This window comes from Rana temporaria, chromosome 2 (genome assembly GCF_905171775.1).
Source record: "Rana temporaria chromosome 2, aRanTem1.1, whole genome shotgun sequence".
NCBI classification, from domain to species: Eukaryota; Metazoa; Chordata; class Amphibia; order Anura; family Ranidae; genus Rana; species Rana temporaria.
In genome coordinates, this window is record NC_053490.1 from 19,572,290 (window position 1) to 19,594,751 (window position 22,462).

General features: G+C 50.6%; 1 protein-coding gene across 2 annotated transcripts in view; it reads left to right on the forward strand.

Annotated features, from left to right (window-relative positions):
• Positions 1-7,809: 7,809 nt before the first annotated feature.
• The window catches only part of AAMDC (adipogenesis associated Mth938 domain containing), a 24,630-nt gene continuing 9,977 nt past the window's right edge, over positions 7,810-22,462 (forward strand). The window contains exons 1-2 of one of the 2 annotated variants that reach the window (XM_040339946.1): positions 7,810-7,873; positions 22,260-22,386. In XM_040339946.1, the coding sequence (XP_040195880.1) occupies positions 22,261-22,386 (126 nt within the window). In that variant the 5' untranslated portion in view covers positions 7,810-7,873; position 22,260. Of the gene's footprint in view, positions 7,954-22,259; positions 22,387-22,462 lie in introns of both variants that reach the window. The other variant, XM_040339945.1, reaches the window with a different exon arrangement.

Here is a 22,462-nt window from a genome sequence, read left to right on the forward strand (position 1 = left end):
TTATTTAAAAAAAAAAAAAAAATCCTTTAGTGACCCTTTAAAGCGGAGGTTCACCCAAACAACATCTATATCAGACCAACTTCTTTATACTTCTAACATGTACAGTCCGCATTTTTTTTACGCTGTACATACCGTATAATCTATATTTGAAATCTGGTTTCTGGGTACTTCTCCCCACGGGAGTAGGCGTTTCTATGCTGAGGAGGAATGTCCTCTGGGAGGTCGCCCAGATGATTGACGTCCTTTCAGAAAAAGTTCCCCCTGGCGGATAAGGCCCCGCCCCCCGTATTGCGTAGGCACGTCACGAGTCACGGCGTTTCCGAAGGAAGCCGAACATGAAGAAGCTCTTTACGGCACCTGCGCAGTCATCTCTACACGGCTCCTAGTCGGTGCGCAGGCTCTGCATGTTCGGCTTCTTTTGGAAACCCCGTGACGCGCCTACGCAATACAGGGGGCGGGGCCTTATCCGCCAGGGGGGAACTTTTTCTCAAAGAACGTCAATCATCTGGGCGACCTCCCAGAGGACATTGGTTGGTCTGATATAGATGTTATTTGGGTGAATCTCCGCTTTAAGTTTCAAAATTCTATTGTGCCCTGTACACACGATCGGACCTTTGTCTGACCAAATTCACATTGGAATTCCGACGGAATTTCATTGGAGGAAACGAAAACATATTCTCTATGTAATCTCTGATGGAATTCATCAGAATTGCTGATGGAATTTCTCCGATGGGGCATACACACGGTCGGAATTTCCGATGGAAAAAGTCCGTCAGACTTGCAAGGTCTACTCTACAGGAACACCTCCCTTTATGTCAGTGGTCTCCAAACTATGGCCCGTGGGCCAGAAGCGGCCCTTTGCTTGCTTTTATCCAGCCCTTGGGACACTTTTTCTCCAACTAATACGAGGCACTATGGCTCACACTGACATCAAAGATTGGGCATATATCTTCCCACTGATGCCAACAATGGGGCACTATTCCTCCTACTGATACAAACTATGGGGCACTCTTCCTACCACTGATACCAAGTTGCACATCACTTCCCTTTAATATCCCTCTCCTGTCCTTGAGAGCACCACTGTGTTGGAACTCAGCTCCCTAATGTTACTTTCGCACTCCCAAGGATTATCAGTACTGACTCAGAGGGCTCTGACTTGCCCATTAGACGTTGTGCATCCAGCTAATTACTCCCTTCATTTCTACAGACAGGACTGCTGCAACTACACCTCTAGACCCAGTAGGTGAGACCCTATGAATGCAGTCTCAGTCAGAGCAACGTCTGGCACTTATATCCCTAAAGCACACAGTCACTAGGAATTAGTACAGGGTCATTACTCACAAATCACCAAGACAGTTGCCACCTTCCAGCTTCCTCTGGACACCTCCTGGTGAGTGAATCCTTCTTAAAGGGGATGTAAACTTTCCTGTTTTTTCACCTTAATGCATCCTATACATTAAGGTGAAAAAGCATCTGACTATTACAGGCCCCCCATCCCCCCGGTTTACTTACCTGAGCCCTCCAAAGTCCCACGTCGAGAACGTGCTCGATCTTGGCCCGGTCTTTCTTGGCTTTTCATTGGATAGATTGATAGCAGCACAACCTTTGGCTCCCGCCGCTGTCAATCAGATACAATGACGTGGGGGGCAGGGCCGAGTCCGGCAATCGTGTCTATGGATGCAAAAGCAGGATGCGGGAGCCCTCCCACAAGGTAAAACCCTTGGGAAAGTGCTTCCCAGAGGGGGTTATCTGAGGAGGAGAGGAGCCGAGACAGCCGCCAAGGGACCCCAGAAGATGGCATTTGGGGCCACTCTGTGCAAAACGAGCGGCACAGTGGAGGTAAGTATAACATGTTTGTTATTTAAAAAATTGGCTAGGCCCTAATCAATATTCAGATCGTTTATTTGAACTTTTTCTAGAGGCAGGGAGAAGCAATCAAGAACCCAGCCTGTGAAACCCTGAAAAGACCAGACCAAACAATCTGCTCCCTGATTACAGAGGGAGCCAAAAATTGTATTTACCTAGCAGCCTAACTAGGAGGGCGCTACACTAATTTTGCATGAAAAGAACCAGCTTACAAATGGTGTTCCAATTAATCCCAAAGGTTTTCAGTAGAGCGGGGGTCAGGGCTCTTTGCAGGTCACTAGATTTCTTCCACAACAAACTGATCAAACTATGTCTTTATGGAGTTGGCTTTGTGCCGAGGTCATTCTGGAACAGAAAGTGACCTTTTCAAAACTGTTACCACAAGGTTGGATGTGCACAGTTGTCTACATGTATGTTGTAGCATAAACAGTGCCCCTCACTGGAAACAGTTGGACTCAGTAATTTGGAATATTGTCCAAATACCTTGGACAGTATACTAGGTTTGTTGCACACAAAACTTTTGGACTAATAGTATACAGCAGGGGTGCCCAACCAATGGCCCGGGGGGCACATGTGGCCCCGCGGAGCCCTCTGATGTGGCCCCGCGACCTCCTGCTCTGGGATGGATTACAGTAGAATACTGTTATTAAAAGGTCAGTTTATTACTAAAATCACAGTGTATATGTGGGCATATCTGCTCTGCAGTGGTTACTAGGCTGCTTTCAAACTGACCCACAGAGGCAGAGCAGCGCACCTGCGGGTTACCTGCACTGAGCCATAGACTTCTGTTATTACCTGCGAGTTTGTTGAGCTTTCTGAAAATGCACCAAACCTGCAGAATATAATAGAAGTCTATTGCAAAGTGCAGGAAAGCCAAAAGGTACACTGCGTTGGTAAACCACAGCGCATCAGTGTGAAAGAAGCCTTGGGCCCCTTTCACATGGTCAGTCCGACCCAATCGGACCCTCCATTCACCTCTAAGGAGTGGCAGATGTAAACCGACTTGTTTCCTACCTCCAATCCGATCCACAAAAAAATAAAATAAGAGTATAGTGGGCTGTGTCCGCTCTGCATATGCAGAGCAGACATGGACCTGCCATCCACCCGCTCTGTTTATTGTGCCCCGCGACCAGTAACCAAGTCACTTAAGTGGCTCTCGCGGTTAAAAAGGTTGGGCACCCCTGGTATACAGCAAATATCCTGACTCCTGACTCTACAAACTTCATGCTTGGTCCTGGACTCAGAGCCAATAGATCAACATGAAATCTAAGCAAACTAGTGTAGGGGCCTGCTACTTTCTAGCCGGCACTTCTTTAAATTTAGAGCGTAGTCTGAGAGTTAGTTGATTCAGACTGTATTATTTTTCACTAAATTTGGTCCTCTGTTCCAGCCATGGTGACCACTATTGTTGTCTGGGGTGCTGTTACCATCCCAGGCCGAGGGTGGCAGCAGTCAGTTCAAGGTGTTTTGGGAGTTCCCCTTCGGCAGCCAATCAGAGGGAGTTGATCGTCCCGCTGTGCATGCTGGGGAGGAGTACTTAAGGGACAGACGTCATTAGTCCGGGGTTGTCGTCTATCCTGGGTCTGTCGTCCCACCACCCCCCATGTGTGGCCCTCATGGCGGGGGGTGCGTGTTCATGTGTTCCTGGCTCCGGGACCACGTTGGCCTGGGGTTGTGATCTACTAAGTAGGCCCGGTAGTCAGACTAGGTCTATGTTTGCAGAGTGGTCCTGTGCTGTCCGTCGATGAAGAACCTGTCTTGGAGAGCACCGAGCAAGAGGTTGATATCTCAAGAGAGGCCTTGAATTTCATCGAATGACGCACCATTACTGAGAGGCTGAGTGATGGTCGCCTGTCAGTTCTAAGTTCGCAAGAAGTTATTCGGGAGAGATCCGGGTGCTTAATCCTGTGCTGATAGGATTGTGGACCAAATATATCTCCATCTTTGGGAAGGCCTGTGCCCTTTAATTGTCGCCACTGTACCCATTGTCGCCACTATGCCCATTGATGCCACTGTGCCCTGATTTTTACATGTAGGAGAGAAATCCCCCCCTGACTTGGCATGCATTCTTCGAGTGGAACAGCATCTGGTATTTTGGTTTCAGAGGGATAGGGACAGTGCAGGGACTCTGCTACTCTTCGCAAGTCACCCAGTTTGGTTGGAGTGGCCAGGCTACATTTCCTGATCCTCTTTGCAGAAGCTGTCGGCATAAAGTCAAACTAAAGTGAGTGGCTTAGGACGGGTTGTGCTCATGCACCTGGCCAAGTTGTGCCTTTTTTTCTACAATACATAGTTCAAGTTACTTGGCCCCTGTGTGACTTCTGCGCTGCCCCAGCCCGCCGCACCCTGCTCACAAGCTTACTAGATTCTCAATGGAATATTTAACAGACCAAATTGAGCAAATAAGAGAAACTGATAGGGTAAGACATATACTTGGGGCAAAATACTTGCCATGCATTTTACCAGATATCCAGGTTTAAAAAAGTTTAATAAGCTAAATGGATTGGTACACACTTGCAGTTAGTGATGCCTACCCCCGCCCGACACTTACCGTCTTTATCGGCGTATACCGCACACTTTTTTGCCCTGAAAATCGGGGCAAAATCGTGGGTGCGCGATATACGCCGATACCCGCTTTCCCGCGCCGAGTTTGAATACTGCGACGGCATATACCGAGCGCAGTACACTCGTGTATAGTCGGGCAGTCTCGGCTCCTCCCGCGCTCACGTCCTGGATGTACAGGACGTGAGCGCGACAGTAGCCGAGCCTGCCCGAGTGTACTGCGCTCGGTATATGCCGGCGCAGTATTTAAACTCGGCACGGGAAAGCGGGAAACGAGCGAGGAGGACGCCGCAGAAGGACTCCGGACCCGACGAAGAGGACACCCGAAGCCGCAGCCGGACGCGACGAAGAGGACACCCGAAGCCGCAGACGGATGCCAGACCCGACGAAGAGGACACCCGAAGCCGCAGACGGACGCCGGACCCGACGAGGCCGCCGATGGACGCCGCGCAAGACACCAAAACTGTAAGTACAAAATCCTTTTTTCCACAGGAATTTCTGGCCAACTTTAGGGGTGCGCTCTATACGCGGGAGCGCGCTATACCCCAATAAATACGGTACCTTTCTCAGCGGGTCAGCCATCCTCCTTCCACGTCCCTCGATGTCTTCTCCCGCCCTTGATGACGCTTCAGCCAATCAGGTTACCAGGTTACCAGAACCGGTGAACCTGATTGGCTGAGACGCCTGTCAGTCTTATCCAAGGAACGCACCCATCGTACGTCCCCTGGATAAGCATCCGGAAGGCTGAGGGCTGTACTCGGAAAGCCTATCAGAGCCGCTGGCTCTGATAGGCACTTCCGCACAGCCAACCAGCTGCCGTTATTCGGGTGGCCGGCGCTCACCCTCCGGCCATCTGAATAGACCAATGCATGAATCTATGTTATTGTATCAGTGGCGGTGCGAGAGCCAGAGGGGGCGGCGCTCCAGCGCCCTCTATAGACGCACCGCCACTGCTTTTTTCCCCCCACAAATAGAAGTTTCTTTTGGTGGTATTTGATCACCTCTGCGGTTTTTATTTTTTGCGCTATAAACAAAAAAGTGCGTCAATTAAAAAAAATATATATTTTTTTTATTTTTGCTATAATAAATATCCCCAAAAATGTTTTTAAAATTAAATGTCTTCATCAGTTTTGGTCATTATGTATTTTACATGTGTTTGGTAATAAAAATTGCAGATTGGTTTGCGCAAAAGTTATAGCGTCTACAAACTATCGGAAAGCTTTATGGCATTATGGCTGTAGTGGTTAACTTGATGGACTTGTGTCTTTTTTTAACCTGACTAACTATGTAACCCAGTGTCATTTTTACAGTAATCAGTGCATTTTTATAGCACTGATTACTGTAAAAATGACAATGGTCCCAAAATGGTGTCAACGGTGTCCGATGTGTCCGCCATAATGTCGCAGTCATGATAAAAATCGCTGATCGACGCCATAAATAGTAAAAAATAAAAATATATTAATTAAAATGCCATAAAACAGTCCCCTATTTTGTAGAAGCTATAACTTTTCCGCAAACCAATCAATAAACGCTTATTGCGATTTTTTTTTTTTACCAAAAATATGTAGAAGAATACGTATCGGCCTAAACTGATGAAGAAAAAAAAAATTTATATATATTTTGGGGTATATTTATTATAGCAAAAAGTAAGAAATATTGCTTTTTTTTCATAATTGTCGCTCTTCTTTTGTTTATAGCGCAAAAAATAAAAATTGCAGAGATGATCAAATACCACCAAAAGAAAGCTCTATTTGTGGGGAAAAAAGGACGCCAATTTTGTTTGGGAGCCACGTCGCACGACCGCGCAATTGTCAGTTAAAGCGACGCAGTACTGAATCGCAAAAAGTGGCCTGGTCTTCGACCAGCGAAATGGTCCAGGGCTTAAGTGGTTAATGCATAGGATGCATTAAGGTGATAAAAAACAAAGCTTTACAACCCCTTTAACCACTTCCCGACGGTCGTACGAATATGTGCGGCCGCAGGGTGGTTCTAAATCTCTAACAGGACGCATATATGCGTCCTCCGCTCTTCCAGGCCACTAGAGGGCGCGCGAGCGCCGCCGGCGGCGCGCGCGTGCCCGCCGCATTCCTGAGATACCAATGCGCGTGCCTGGCGGCCGCGATGTCCTCCAGGCACTCGCGATCGGCGGCTACAGGGACAAGACGTGGAGCTCTGTGTGTAAACACAGAGATCCATGTCCTGTCAGGGAGAGAGGAGACCGATCTGTGTCTCTTGTACATAGAGACACAGCATCGGTCACCTCCCCCAGTCACCCCCCTCCCCCCACAGTTAGAACACACCCAGGGAATACATTTAACCCCTTCCATGCCCCCCTAGTGTTAACCCCTTCACTGCCAGTCACATTTATACAGTAATCGGTGCATTTTTATAGCACTGATCGCAGTATAAATGTAAATGGCGCCAAAAATGTGTCAAAAGTGTCCGATGTGTCCGCCATAACGTCGCAGTCCCAATAAAAATCGCAGATCGCCGCCATTACTAGTAAAAAAAAATTATAATAAAAATGAATAATAATTCTGTCCCCTATTTTGTAAGCGCTATAACTTTTGCGCAAACCAGTCGCTTATTGCGATTTTTTTTTTTTTTTTGCCAAAAATATGTAGAAGAATTCGTATCGGCCTAAACTGAGAATTTTTTTTTTTTTTTTTTTTTTAAATGGGATATTTATTATAGTAACAAGTAAAAAATATTGAGTTTTTTTCAAAATTATATATATATATATTCGCCAGCACACCAGGGATCATCTTAAAAAAACGTCCAAAGATTTAATGCATATCTATTGATCCAAAAGAGCAACGTTTCAAGGCCACGCAGGACCTCTTCGTCAGGCAAAAGATATTTTTTTCAAAATTGTCGCTCTTTTTTTGTTTATGGCGCAAAAAATAAAAACTGCAGAGGTGATCAAATACCACCAAAAGAAAGCTCTATTTGTGGGGAAAAAGGACGCCAATTTTTTTGGGAGCCACATCGCATGACCGCGCAATTGTCAGTTAAAGCGACGCAGTGCCAGAAGCTGAAATTTCACCTGGTCAGGAAGGGGTATACGTGCCCAGTAAGGAAGTGGTTAAGGTGGTAATTAAACTCACTTGGTGTCTTATCTGCATTTAATTAGCCTCAGAACCTGTGTGATTCTTATGTGTTCAGGTTTAAAGGGATGGGGTAGCGACCCTACGCCGCACATCATCACATCTATTCCAATCTTGGCTTGCTTGTTTCTGGTGTGAGTTTGCTATTCGTGTTGCGACGTCACACACGGGGCGTGTTTTTTGTATTATTCATAAGTGGGCATGAACTCGTCTGAGATCCAACCCAATGAATGTGTATGCTCTCAAGAAAAAAAAGACTGCAGTGACGTAGGGATTTTTTTTTAAAAGGTCCCTCCCACACAAACGGGGCTTGAGAAGAAGACAGGAAGTGCCAGGAGGTCAGTGTACACAGAGGAGAGGACTTTGCTACGCTACTTTTATTATTCATGATCAGGACGTGAACGGGGTTTCAGGGAATGTATGTTTTTTATTAATGACTTCATCTGTAAACTCCCTACAACATTGGCTTGGGAGATTGTCCAACCTCTTACAAAGCCGATCCATTTTGGGGTTGATAGAAACCAATCTGCTTTCAAGTTCTATTGTCAAAGCTTTACCACCTAACCCCCGAGCCTGTTTTTCAGATTCAGTGTTTACAAGACTAAAACATTTTTTTTTGCTAGAAAATTACTTAAAACCCCCAAACATTATATATATTTTTTTCTGAAAATTACTTAAAACCCCCAAACATTATATATATTTTTTTCTAACACCCTAGAGAATAAAATGGCGGTCATTGCAATACTTTTTGTCACACCGTATTTGCGCAGCGGTCTTACAAGCGCACTTTTTTTGGAAAAAAATTCACTTTTTTGAATTAAAAAATAAGACAACAATAAATTTGGCCCAATTTTTTTATATATTGTAAAAGATAATGTTACGCCGAGTAAAATGATACCCAACATGTCACGCTTAAAAATTGCGCCCGCTCGTGGCATTGGCGTCAAACTTTTACCCTTAAAAATCTCGATAGGCGACGTTTAAAAAATTCTATAGGTTGCATTTTTTTGAGCTACAGAGTAGGTCTAGGGCTAGAATTATTGCTCTCGCTCTAACGATCGCGGCGATACCTCACTTGTGTGGTTTGAACACTGTTTTCATATGCGGGCGCTACTCGCGTATGCGTTCGCTTCTGCGCGCGAGCTCGTCGGAACGGGGCGCTTTAAAAAAAAAAGGTTTTTGTTTTCTTATTTATTTTTATTGATTTTATAATTTTTTACACTGAAATAAAAAAAAAAATGTATCACTTTTATTCCTATTACAAGGAATGTAAACATCCCTTGTAATAGAAAGAAGCATGACAGGTCCTCTTATATATGAGATCTGGGGTCAAAAAGACGTCACATCTCATATTTAGACTTAAATGCAAAAAAAAAAATGGAAAATTTGTCATTTAAAAAAATGACAACAAAAAAATGGTCTCTTTAAGACGCTGGGCGGGACTGACGTTTTGACGTCACTTCCGCCCAGCAATGCTATGAGGACGGGTGGGGGCCATCTTGCCCTCACTCGCATCCTTACACAACAGGCAGCAGCACCCGACGGCTCCGGTAAGCGGCGGAGGGCGCGGGAGGGGGGCCCCTCTCCCGCCACCAATAACGGCGATCTCGCGGCGAATCCGCCGCGGAGACCGTCGTTATCGTTTACCGGACCGCTCACTGAAGAGATGGGTATCTCGGTTGTGGCAGCAGCTGCTGCCGTTGCTGAGATATCCATCTTTAAAAACAGGACGTATATATACAGTGGGCGGTCGGTAACCGGTTAACTGAACATGCTGATTGGCTACCATGCCGAGCTGCACCAGATTTTACACTCTCCAGTTTTAGGAAATCACCCCCCCCCCCCAGGGTGACCACATTTCCAAACTACAATTCAGGGACAACCCCCTTCCCAAAAATCAGTAACGAATCACTGCACAGTGATTGGACACAAGAGGCGGGATTTATGATTTCTCCAATAACAAGCAGTGGGCGGGATTGTGCTCCTCCAGGCATTCCCGGCCAGGACAAGTATTGTCAGTGAGTGAAGCAGTGATGTGGCGGCCTTATTTGGGGGCCAGGGGGGGTGGCAGTGCCAGTTTCATTCCGGGACACTGTATTGTCCTGGAATGAAGGTGCCCGGGACAGACCTGCACCATCCGGGACACGTGGTCACACTACCCCACCTCCGTGTGTCATGAATAGGGAACGTAATGTTTCATATTCCCATCGCACACGTTCCTGGTATAAGCTCTCAGAAATAGGGTGCTATAGCAACAACCAGCAGGATACTGGTTCAAGTCTCAAGGTAGATATTTGCCAGCACACCAAGGATCGGCACAGATTGGCATCCAAACGGGTAGTTTATTGCATGATCGCAACACAAGAAAAGTGCAACGTTTCGGTGTCACGCAGGACCCCTTCGTCAGGCATGCCTGACGAAGGAGACCTGCGAGACTCTGAAAGTGCATGCCCGACGAAGGCGTCCTGCGTGACTCCGAAAGTGCATGCCCGACGAAGGGCTCCTGCGTGACTCCGAAAGTGCATGCCCGATGAAGGGGTCCTGCGTGACTCCGAAAGTGCATGCCCGACGAAGGGCTTCTGCGTGACTCCGAAAGTGCATGCCCGACGAAGGGCTTCTGCGTGACTCCGAAAGTGCATGCCCGACGAAGGGCTTCTGCGTGACTCCGAAAGTGCATGCCCGATGAAGGGATCCTGCGTGACTCCGAAAGTGCATGCCCGACGAAGGCGTCCTGCGTGACTCTGAAACGTTGTGATCATGCAATAAACTACCTGTTTCCATAGCTCCCAACTGTCCCTGATTTCGAGGGACTGTCCCTGATTTGGAGCAATGTCCCTCCTTCCTACTCATTTGTCCCTCATTGTGGTCTGATCTATATAGATGTATATAAAATGCACCTTTTTATCTATCAAAAAGTGTGTTTCCCATTGCTAAACCTTTCATCTGATTTCTAAATTGCTGCATTTATAAATTCCAAAAGCCAAAATAAAGGAATAGTAGTGATAAAAGACTTGTGGGTTTAATCAATCTTGTTGTTTTGTACAATTCTCCTTTAAGGGGGCGTGGCAAGGGGTGTACCTCATTCCCATCTCAGAAAGTTGGGAGGTATGCGTTTGGACGCCACTCTGAGCCTATCCTTGGCGTGCTGGCAAATATCTACCTTATGAATAGGGAACGGTCACGTATGGTTGGGAGTGTGCATGATGAATGGCGGTGTACTCCGAGCACGCAGCCATGCACGCTACAGCTGACCTGGTACAGGGTAAGGATGAGCTCTGGTGTGTTCGCAAAATCCCACGTGCAGAACCTGCCAGGAAGTCACTTAAGCCCCGAGCCTCTTTCTGAGATTTGGTGTTTAAGGTTTTTTTTGCTATAAAATTACTTCGAACCCCCAAACGTGTTATATACCATATTTATCAGCGTATATCGCGCACCTTTTTCCCCTGAAAATAGGGGGGAAATCATAGGTGCGCGCTATACGCCGATGGTGTACCTTGGGCTCAGGGGGAAGGAGGGAGACAAGCGCTGTCGAGCGGCGCCGGAATTCATGAGCCGTCTCTCCTGTTTACTCGGCTCTAACGTCACACACACAGTCCCGCTTCCGCCACCGGCATTGGACCAGTGTTCTATCAATCACAGGAGCTGGTCCAATGCCGAGGGCGGAGGTGGGACTGTGTATGTGACTGCCGCCGAATGAACGGGATGACGGCTCGGTGACTCCACGAGAGAAGGTGAGGCTGCAAATGGGCACATTCTAGCCATGTTGTGTGGTAAAGGGTGCTGGCCATGGGAATGAATGTCAGGCTGTCTTTTTATACTTGATGTTTTCCTACTCAGAATATAATTAAACTTGGTCAAGACAGCCCGGAGCTAGGACCAAGGGGACTTGGTGGAGGGCACACATGACACAGTTAACAGGGCAAATTAACCATTGGCTCTCGGGGGGCGGGGGGGCGGAGAAAGGAGGTGATAAAAGGGTAAGCCCCCGCCCCCAGAGTAAGCAGAACGCGCAGAAAAGTTTTAGATAGAGACACCATGGCTGATCTTGCTACTATTTGGGCCCAGCTGCAGGCAGAAGCGGCGATCCATGGCCCGGATTGGCTCCAGGACCAGCTGCGGCCCATTCTGGGGGGGACAGCCACGGCAAGTACCGAGGGGGGGCGGGATCCGGGACGAGCTCGGCGGTCGCGGCCCCCGGAGCGCTTCTCCCCGGATTCATCTCCCAGAGCCCAGCGTTCCACGGGGAGTCCCCATGTGCGGGCCCCTCCGGGCCCCCCCCGCGAAGCTCCGCCAGCCCTGGGGCGGCCCCTAATCCCGCACGGCGCATGGAGTCGGAATCGGCGGGCTCCCCCCCCCGCGTTGCAGTGCGGGGTGCGGGGCCTCAGCGCGGGAGGCAGCAGAGCACTGCTGCTGGGCATTCATCCTCCACTGCCGGCAGCACGGCTCGGGTGGAGACGGATGGAGCGATTGCGGGTGACAGCGGTGTTCGAGGCGTCGGGGCTGGGGGCGCCCCCCCCCCGGCCCGCGGAAAGCGTCGGAGAAATCCGCGAACGGGTCTGGCGCGCTTGCCGCCGCCAGGCTCGCGGCAGCCAGGGAACCTTCCCCTGGCGGGCTGTCCGAGGAGGGCGAAGGGCCTGCTACGGTCCGATCGGAGGGTGAGCTGAGTGAATCGGAGGAGGATCTCCCCCCCAGGAGGGGGGTGGAGACTGTGAGATCGGCTAGTGGTCCGACCCCTAGGCAGCATGGTAAGTCAGCTTCTCCTGCTATCTTGAATGCGGGGTTGGGTATGTTGGGACAAGGGGTGCCTGTGGTAGCGGGGGCGGCGGGGGTTCCCCTCCTGGCACGGATTTAGGGGGGGTGGACTCGGGGTTGGGGGGGTTTGCGGGGTTCTTGGCGGGCATAAAGGCACTGGTGGGTCAGTTTGAAGGCACAGGGGGGGGGTTCCGGGGCCGGCGGCCGCTTGGGTGGATCCCGCTGGGGCGGGGCCTAGCGCGGTGGTGGCTTCTGCGGCTCCGCCGGTGGTGGCAAGCCTGCCCCCGCCGGTGGTAGCCCCCGCTGTGGCCACGGCAAGTGCAGCGTCAGCAGGAGTGTCCGGGGAGGGAAAGGGGGCGGGGGATGCAGCAGCAAAACAAGAGATTATACGTCTAGCGGATGCAGCTAAGTGCGAGGTTTACATATGTTACGAGGCTTCGTTAGGGACCCACCTCAAGGCGGAGGTCAGGGAAAAAATATGGAAAGGTGAGTATGTGGACATTTTTTCTCTCCTCCCGCTAGAAAAATTTAATCTGGATAGGGGGAAGCCTGATGAGTCTAAAAAGGAGGAGGAGGAGAGGCGCCGGTATCGGTTGATACCCCGCACTTTCGCAAATTGGTTGCAGGCCTTTAGTATCTTGGCATGTGTGGTGGGTGAGAAAAAGCCGGAGTGCTGTTCGGGTTTATTCATCTACCAAAATGCAATCGGGGAAGCTCAGAGGGTCTGTGGGGGATCGGCGTGGCTACGCTATGACGAACAGTTTCGTCAGAGGATGGCCGTGCGCCCGGACCTGCGCTGGAATCAAAAGGACATGAGCCTGTGGTTGTGCTTGATGATGGCGGCCAGGGCCCCGGGACAGTTTTTTCAGGGAGGGGCCGGTGGTCCCTCTACCCAGGGGCAACCGGCCAGTCGGGCAAAAGGGGTGTGCTGGCAGTTCAACGCTTGCACCTGTAAGTTTGGGGGCAACTGTCGGTTCAAGCACGAATGCTCAGGTTGCGGAGGCTCCCACCCACTTTCCAAGTGCTTCAAGCAAGCCAAGGGCCGTGGAGGAGAGCCTGCGAACAAGGGGGGAGACGCCGGTGAGGGTGGAAAGGATGCGGCCGTTTCTCGGTAGATATCCGGACAGGGGGGCAGCGACCATTCTGGAGAGGGGTTTTTCCGTGGGGTTCCTTATTCCGTGTAAGATGGAGACGGTCCCTCCAGTGCCGCGCAATTTGAGATCGGCGTTGCTTCATCCCAAAGTGGTTTCGGAGAAACTGCAAAAGGAGGTGGCGCTGGGGCGCATGGCCGGTCCCTTTCCGGTAGCTCCATGGGGGGGGGGGGATTTGGTAGTCTCTCCATTGGGGGTGGTGCCCAAAAAGGAGCCCAACAAGTTTAGGTTGATACACCACCTCTCCTTTCCGAAGGGGGGGTCGGTCAATGACGCCATTGATCCGGAGGCTTGCGCGGTCAGTTACACGTCATTTGATGCAGCGGTTCACTGGGTTCGCCGGTATGGGCAGGGGGCGTTGATGGCGAAATCGGATATCGAGGCAGCGTTTTGTTTGCTGCCGGTACACGCGGACAGCTTCCGTTTGTTGGACTGTCACTGGGAGGGGCAGTTTTATGTAGACCGGTGCCTTCCCATGGGGTGTTCCATCTCCTGTGCGTTTTTTGAGACGTTTAGCTCCTTTTTGGAGTGGGTGGTGAGGGATGTTTCGGGCCTCAATTCAGTTATCCATTATTTGGATGACTTTCTGTGTATAGGGCCGGCTTCCTCCAGAGTGGCCGCGACACTTTTGGCCACGCTGGAGCATATGGCTGACTATTTTGGGGTTCCCTTAGCCCCTGAAAAAACGGAAGGTCCGCGCACGGTGATGACGTTTTTGGGGATCACGTTGGATTCCGAGGCCATGGAATGTAGGCTACCGGAGGACAAAGTGTTGGCGCTCAAGACGGAAGTTAGAGGCATGTTGGGGGTACGCAAGGTTCGGCTAAGGGAGCTTCAGTCCTTACTGGGCAAGCTGAACTTTGCGTGCCGCATCTTGCCGATGGGACGGGTTTTTTGCCGACGGCTGTCGGCTAGCACATCGGGGGTGGAGTCCCCGAACCACTTCGTTACCTTACAAACAGTACACAGGGAAGACTTGCGGGTTTGGCACGCCTTCTTGGAATCCTTTAATGGTAGGGCGTTGTGGATGTCCGGCCCGGTTAGCAATTTTGACTTGGAACTCTACACCGACGCGGCAGGTTCCTCGGGCTTTGGGGCCTTTTTTAGGGGCAGGTGGAGTGCGGGCCCGTGGCCGGCGAGCTGGGTGGCGGCGGGATTGACAAGGAACTTGGTGCTGCTGGAATTGTTTCCAGTAGTGCTGGCAGTGGAACTGTGGGGGGAGGATTTCAGGGACAAGAAGGTGAGGTTTCATTGCGACAATCTGGGGCTATTTACGGTAGCTTTCTCGTTAGCTTTCTTCGGGGCCTTTAGGATAGGGGAGCTGGTTAGTCCGTCCAAGAAGAAAAACGATGGCTTGGGAGCCCATGAGGTGAGTTGCGGTGAGGACAGGGTATCCATATGGCTGCGCAGGTCCAAGACGGACCAGGCAGGTAAGGGTAGGGAGGTGCTGGTCTTTGCGTTACCAGGTTCTCCGTTGTGCCCAGTGGGGGCGGTGCAGGCTTTCCTAAATATGCGCCCACAAGTGGGAGGTTCGTTTCTGATACATGGGGACGGGTCTCAACTTTCTAAGTACCAATTCATAGCCATCTTTAAGAAAGGTCTACGTGCGTTGGGTGTGACAGAGAAAGGTTTTTCTTCTCACTCTTTTCGCATTGGTGCGGCAACTGAAGCAGCTAGGAGTGGTTTGGGAGTGGAGGTAGTGAGACAGATTGGCAGGTGGGAATCCAGGCGATTCCAAAGCTATGTGCGCCCCCACCTCCTGGACGGTTAACTCCGGTAAGGGGGGGGGGCAGAGGAAGAGGGTGGAGCATTCGGGGGTTTTTGAAGGTGGTGATGTGTGTGTATGTCTGTGTGAGGATGCGCAGTGTATTACCCCGTGTGTACAAATCTCTTTACAGGTGGGATTCCGGCCCTGGTGTGGATCTTGGGCCACTCCTATGTGGCGTGGGGAGCTAGGCGGGCGGATGCTAGGCCGGAAGGTCGGCAGATGGGCTTCCCAAGGGAGGAAGCCTGTGTTCGCTGGCTGGGGGTCCCGGGAATGCTGTGGGGAAGGTTGGTGGGAGAGGTGCACCGCTATGCACGCCTGGACCGTGCACCCAAAGTGCTGTTACTACACGTGGGGGGCAACGATCTGGGGGTCAGGTCCATGCTGGAGATCACGAGGGACATCAAATTTGATGTCCTCAGATTGAGGATGGCTTTCCCGGATAAGGTAATTATTTGGTCCGACATTATTGCTCGGACCGCATGGAGACTAGCGAGGTCAGTCAGTAGAATCAATCGGGCCCGAAGGAAGATCAACCGAGACGTGGGCAGGTTTATGGTTCGAAATGGGGGACTGGTTGTCCGGCATCTGGAATTGGAGGAAGAGACCTGGAGATACCTGCGGGGCGATGGGGTGCACCTTACAGATGTGGGCATCGACATGTGGGTTCTGGGATTACAGGACGGGATTCAGAGGGCCATTAGGGTGTGGAGGGGCACCCAAAGATAAGGTTTTACCCTTGGGTGCTGTGGCTTGGTTTTGGTCTCTGCGGGTGAAGGAGGAGCCGGGTTACAATAAAGGATTGAAGACCTGTCGGTGACAGGGGATATATGATGCCCAGAGAACGGAGGTTACCTGGGGAATGAGCATGGTGCACTGCGGTCGTAAGGTCTCTGAGCCAGCATCGGCTTGAGGCCTGTCAGAAGGGCACGAGGGACCGCAGTGCAATTAGAGAGTTGGGATACATATGTTTATATGTATATATGTTTATGTATATATGTTTATATATACAATTTAGGTTTTACAGTTATAGGCTTTCGCCTGCGGAGACCAAATAGGCAGTTAGTCCGTATGACAGGTGTTTACGTTAAAATTGTTAAAAATTATTATTATTATCTTTAATAAATTAAGGCTGCTACGGCCTATTATTTACCCAACAAAATGGTGTGGTCTCCATGTTAATGGGGGGGGGAATTAAGTTGGGGTTGGTTTAAGGTGTTATTTAAGTTGGGTAATGTACATCTGTTATACTTGGGTCATGCACAGACTGGAGCTGGCCACATAGGCTGCATTTAGGCTGGAGCTGGGCACATAGGCTGCATTTAGACTGGAGCTGGCCACATAGGCTGCATTTAGACTGGAGATGGGGCACTGACCACAAAATTTAAAAAACATTTTTTCCCCTGAAACTTCCCTCTGAAATTGGGGTGTGCGTTTTACGCCGGCACGCGTTATACGCTGATAAATACGGTGTGTGTGTGTGTGTAATTATATATATATATATACATATACCGTATTTATTGTGCTACAACGCGCCCCGGCGTATAGCACGCAACCCCGAACTTGAAGGAAAATTCCTGGAAAAAAAAATACTTAGTTTGGATGCCCCTCGTCGGTGTCTTGCCCGTCGTCCATCGCGTCCTGCCCGTCGTCCATCAGCGGCCTTGTCCGGTCCGGCGTCCTTCTGCGGCCATCGTGGTGTCCTCCCAGCTTCCCGCGCTGTGTTTGAACCACTGCGCCGGCATATACCAAGCGCAGTACACTCGGGTATAGTCGGGCAGGCTCGGCTCCTCTCGCGGTCACGTCCTGTGCGTCCTGTATGTCCTTTACGCGAGAGGAGCCGAGCTTGCCCGACTATACCCGAGTGTACTGTGCTCGGTATATGCTGGCGCAGTGGTTCAAACACAGCGCGGGAAGCGGGTATCGGTGTATATCGCGCACCCACGATTTTGCCCTGATTTTCAGGGCAAAAAAGGGTGCGGTATACGCCGATAAATACGGTATATAATTTTTTTTTCTAATACCCAAGAGAATAAAATGGCGGTCGTTGCAATACTTTTTGTCACACCGTATTTGCGCAGTGGTCTTACAAGCGCACTTTTATTTATATATATATATATATATATAATATATATATATATATTGTATTTATCAGCGTATACCGCGCACTTTTTTGCCCTGATATACGCTGATGCCCGCTTTCTCGCGCCGAGTTTGAATACTGCGCCGGCATATACCGAGCGCAGTACACTCATGTATAGTCGGGCAGGCTCGGCTCCTCTCGCGCTCACGTCTTGTACGTACAGGACGTGAGCGCGAGAGTAGCCGAGCCTGCCCGACTATACACGAGTGTACTGCGCTCGGTATATGCCGGCGCAGTATTCAAACTCGGAGCGGGGAGGACGCCGGACCCGACGAAGAGGACACCCGAAGCCGCAGACGGACGCTGGACCCGACGAGGCCGCCGATGGATGCCGCGCAAGACACCAAAACTGTAAGTACTAAAATGTTTTTTTACAGGAATGTCGGGTCCACTTTAGGGGTGCGCGCTATACGCCGGAGCGCGCAATACCCCGATAAATACGGTATATATATATATGAATATTTTAATCACCCCTTGTAATAGAAAAAAACATGACAGGTCCCCTAAATATGAGATCTGGGGTCAAAAAGACTTCACATCTCATATTTAGACTAAAATGCAATAATTAAATAAAAAAAAAAATGCTATGGAGACAGGTGGGGGGCAGCTTCACCTCACTCGTCTCCATGCCTAACAAGGAACAGCATCTGATCCCCCCCCCCCCCCCCCCTGCTGCCGATGGCTCCGGTAAGCGGCGAAGGGCACCGGAGAGCGGCGGGAGAGGGGACCCTCTCCCGCCGCCGATAAAAGTGATATTGTGGCATTTCCGCCACAGAGACCACTTTTATCTGAAAGAGGACCACCCGCTGAAGAAGAGGATACCAGGGTTTATGGTAGCTAGCTGCTACCATAACAACGGTATTCCTCTTCAAAGTACCAAAGTATACCTGCGGCGGGCGGTCTGTAAGTGGGTAAAGGGGTGTGTCCTATGCCTACATACGTTTGCTAGTAGGTGTCCCTCATTCCCATCTCAAAATGTTGGGAGGTAAGTCACAGGTAGGCAGGACACGGAATACTCATAAGAGACACGTACTGCACAGGGAGACCGGAGTATCTTTGTAGTAGTGGGATGCTGAGCTTATAGGAACAGAGAGGTAGGAATACACACTCACCGGCACACTTTGGTCCCCTTAGTACCAATTGAGAATCGTTTAAACCCCACGGCCTACCTCAGTGTTGTTGCTGACCATGTCCATCCCTTTAGGACTACAGTGTCCCCATCTTCTGATGGCTCCTTCCAGCAGGATAATGTCACCATGTCACAAAGCTCCAATCATCTCACCACTGGACAATGAGGTCACTGTACTCCAATCATCTCACCACTGGACAATGAGGTCACTGGACTCCAATGGCCTCCACACTCACCACATCTCATCCAATAGAGCGCCTTTGGGATGTGGAGGAATGGGAGATTTGCATCATGGATGTGCAGCCGACAAATCTGTAGCAACTGTGTGATGTCATCATGTCACTATGGAGCAAAATCTCTGAGGAACGTTTCCAACACCTTGTGGAATCTTTGCCACCAAGAATGAAGGGGGTCCAACCCGGTACTAGCAAGGTGTACCTAATAAAGTGGCCGGTGAGTGTATATGGGATACATATGTAGCGCCTGGCTACTTTCATAGCTGCTGTAAATTTAGAGGGGGTCAGAGAGTTGGTTGCCTCTGACCGTGTTTATTTGGCTAAATTCAGGGCCTCTGTTCCAGCTTTGGCTGTACTGTGTGTGTGTACACTGTCGTTGTCTGGGGAGTTGGTTCCACCCCAGACCAACAGGTGGCAGCAGTGAGGTCAGGGTCGTGTGGATATTTCTCCTCTGCAGCCAATCAGGAGGGTTGATCGCCTCGCTGTGCATGCTGGGGAGGGGTATTTAGGGGACAGACGTCATTGGTTCGTGGTCATCTTTGCCGCCATCCGCATGGGCAGTCTTCCCACCACCCCTGTGTGGCCCTCCTGGCCAGAGTGTGTGTGTTTCAGTGTTCCTGGCTCCGGGACCATGTAGGTCCGGGGGAAAGAATCTACCTTGTAGGCTCAGTGGGTAGACTGGGTCCCAGTGGCGGTTCGTCCATAGAGCGCGCTGGAGCGCCGCCCCCTCTGGCTGTGCACAGCCACTGACTAATAACATAGATTCATTGCATTGCATGAATCTGTTATTGTCGCCACTCCTGCTGGTCTATTCAGATGGACAGACATAGAGCGCGGGCCACCTGAATAACGGCAGCTGGTTGGCTGTACGGAAGTGCCTATCAGAGCCAGCGGCTCTAAAAAGGCTTTCCGAGTACAGTCCCCAGGCTGTAGTCGGCTTCCGAATGCTTATCCTCGGGACGTACCGGCGGTGCGTTCCTTGGATAAGACTGACAGGCGTCTCAGCCAATCAGGTTCACCGGTTCTTGCTATCGGTAACCTGATTGGCTGAAGCATTATCGAGGGCGGGAGAAAACATCGAGGGACGTGGATGGCTGACTCCAGTAAAGGTAAGTGGCGGGGGGAGGGGAATTTTACAGGGTACAGCAGCGACGAAGGGCACTCATGCCGCTGTGCCAATTGTCCCCATTGTCGCCACTGTGCCCTTCGTCATTGGTGTGCCCATCAGCAGTGTCCCCAACAACAATGATGGGGACACTGCTGATAGGGATGCTGTTGATGGGGACACCGCTAATGGGAACATGGGGACACCGCTGATGGGGATACTGCTGATGGTGTCCCCATCAACAGCATCCCTATCAGCAGTGTCCCCATCATTGTTGTTGGGGACACTGCTGATGGGCACACCAATGATGGGGACGCCGCTGATGGGGACACTGGTATCCCCATCAGCAGTGACCCGGTGTCACCATCAGCGGTGTCCCCATCAACAGCGTGCCCATCATTGTTGATGGGGACACTGCTGATGGTCACACCAATGATGGGGACGCCGCTGATGGGGATGCCAGTGTCCCCATCAGCAGTGACCCCATGTCACCATCAGTGGTGTCCCCATCAACAGCATCCCCATCATTGCTGATGGGGACGCCGCTGATGTGTCCCCATCAGCGGTGTCCCCATCAACAGCATCCCTATCAGCAGTGTCCCCATCATTGTTGATGGGGACACTGCTGATGGGCACACCAATGATGGGGACACTGGTATCCCCATCAGCAGTGACCCGGTGTCACCATCAGCAGCGTCCCCATCAACAGCGTGCCCATCATTGTTGATGGGGACACTGCTGATGGTCACACCAATGATGGGGACGCCGCTGATGGGGATGCCAGTGTCCCCATCAGCAGTGACCCCATGTCACCATCAGTGGTGTCCCCATCAACAGCATCCCCATCATTGCTGATGGGGACACCGCTGATGGGGACGCCGCTGATGTGTCCCCATCAGCAGTGTCCCCATCAGAGGTGTCCCCATCAGCAGTGTCCCCAGTAATGTTCCCATCAGCACAGCAATGTAACAATCTCTCCTGTAGTGTGCTTATCAGCGTTGTGCAACACAATAACATGATCAGCCTCTGACCTCCGTACTAGATGACTTCTGGTCTTCTGCAGCTACTGTCTCCGAGGCGCGGCACCTCCCCTCTTCCCGCCCACTGTTTGAAGTTGCGATCCCACGAGTGACGTCACAGGCGCGGCACCTCCCCTCTTCCCGCCCGCTGTTTGAAGTAAAGAGCCTTCCACGATTGACGTCACAGGCGCGGTACCTCCCCTCTTCCCGCCCACTGTTTGAAGTTGCGATCCCACGAGTGACGTCACAGGCCCGCAAACCTACCAAGACATGGCCGTCCACCTAAACCCGGGGTCTCCAAACCCTGGCCTGCGGGCCACATCCGGCCCGCTTGTGTGTTTTATCCGGCCCGCAGGCCGCAGTGTAAACAAAGCCGCCACGCCGTTTTTTTTTTTTTTAAACAAGAGAAGCCGAGGCGCGGCACCTCCCCTCTTCCCGCCCGCTGTTTGAAGTAAAGAGCCTTCCACGAGTGACGTCACTGGCGCGGTACCTCCCCTCTTCCCGCCCGCTGTTTGAATTAACGATCCTTCCACGAGAGTAGCAGCGGACAGGAAGAGGGGAGGTGCCGCGCCTGTGACGTCACTCGTGGGATCGCAACTTCAAACAGCGGGCGGGAAGAGGGGAGGTGCCGCGCCTCGGCTTCTCTTGTTTAAAAAAAAAAAAAACGGCGTGGCGGCTTTGTTTACACTGCGGCCTGCGGGCCGGATAAAACACACAAGCGGGCCGGATGTGGCCCGCAGGCCAGGGTTTGGAGACCCCGGGTTTAGGTGGACGGCCATGTCTTGGTAGGTTTGCAGTTGTGCCATACTCTTTCCATATTCGGATGATGGATTGAACACAGAGCTCCGTGAAATGTTCACAGCTTGGGATTTTTTTTTTTTTTTTTATAACCTAACCCTGCTTTAAACTTCTCCACTACTTTATCCCTGACCTGTCTGGTGTGTTCCTTGGCCTTTATGGTGCTGTTTGTTCACTTAAGTTCTCTTACAAAACTCTGAGGGCGCCACAGAACAGCTGTATTTATACTGAGATTAAATTACACACAGGTGGACTCAATTTATTAATTAGGTGACCTCTGAAGGCAATTGGTTCCACTAGATTTTAGTTAGGGGTATCAGAGTAAAGGGGGCGGAATACAAATGTACGCCACACTTTTCAGATATTTATTGGCAAAAAAAGTTTAAACCATTTATCATTTTCCTTCCACTACACAATGATGTGCCAATTTGTGTTGGTCTATCACATAAAATCCCAATACATTTACGTTTTTGGTTGTAACATGACAACATTTTCAAGGGGTATGAATACTTTTTCAAGGCACTGTAAGTGCTTAACCTTTACTAACTACAGGCCATGTTACCTCGCCATTGCCCAGGCTCCTCTATCTAATGCTGTGTTCTGATCATATTTTATTTTTTTCAAAGGATGTCTTCTCCTGAAATCTCCAGGATCTCTTGGGGCAATATGAGTGTTGGCGGACAGCATTATAAAGACTGCAAGGTCTGGCCAGGAGGAAGCAGGACCTGGGACTGGAGGGAGACTGGAACTGAAGTAAGTGTTGCTGCCCTAACTCTTATATGTGTGTTACCCTATAGTGCTGGCTCTATAGTGCATTAGTATGCAACAC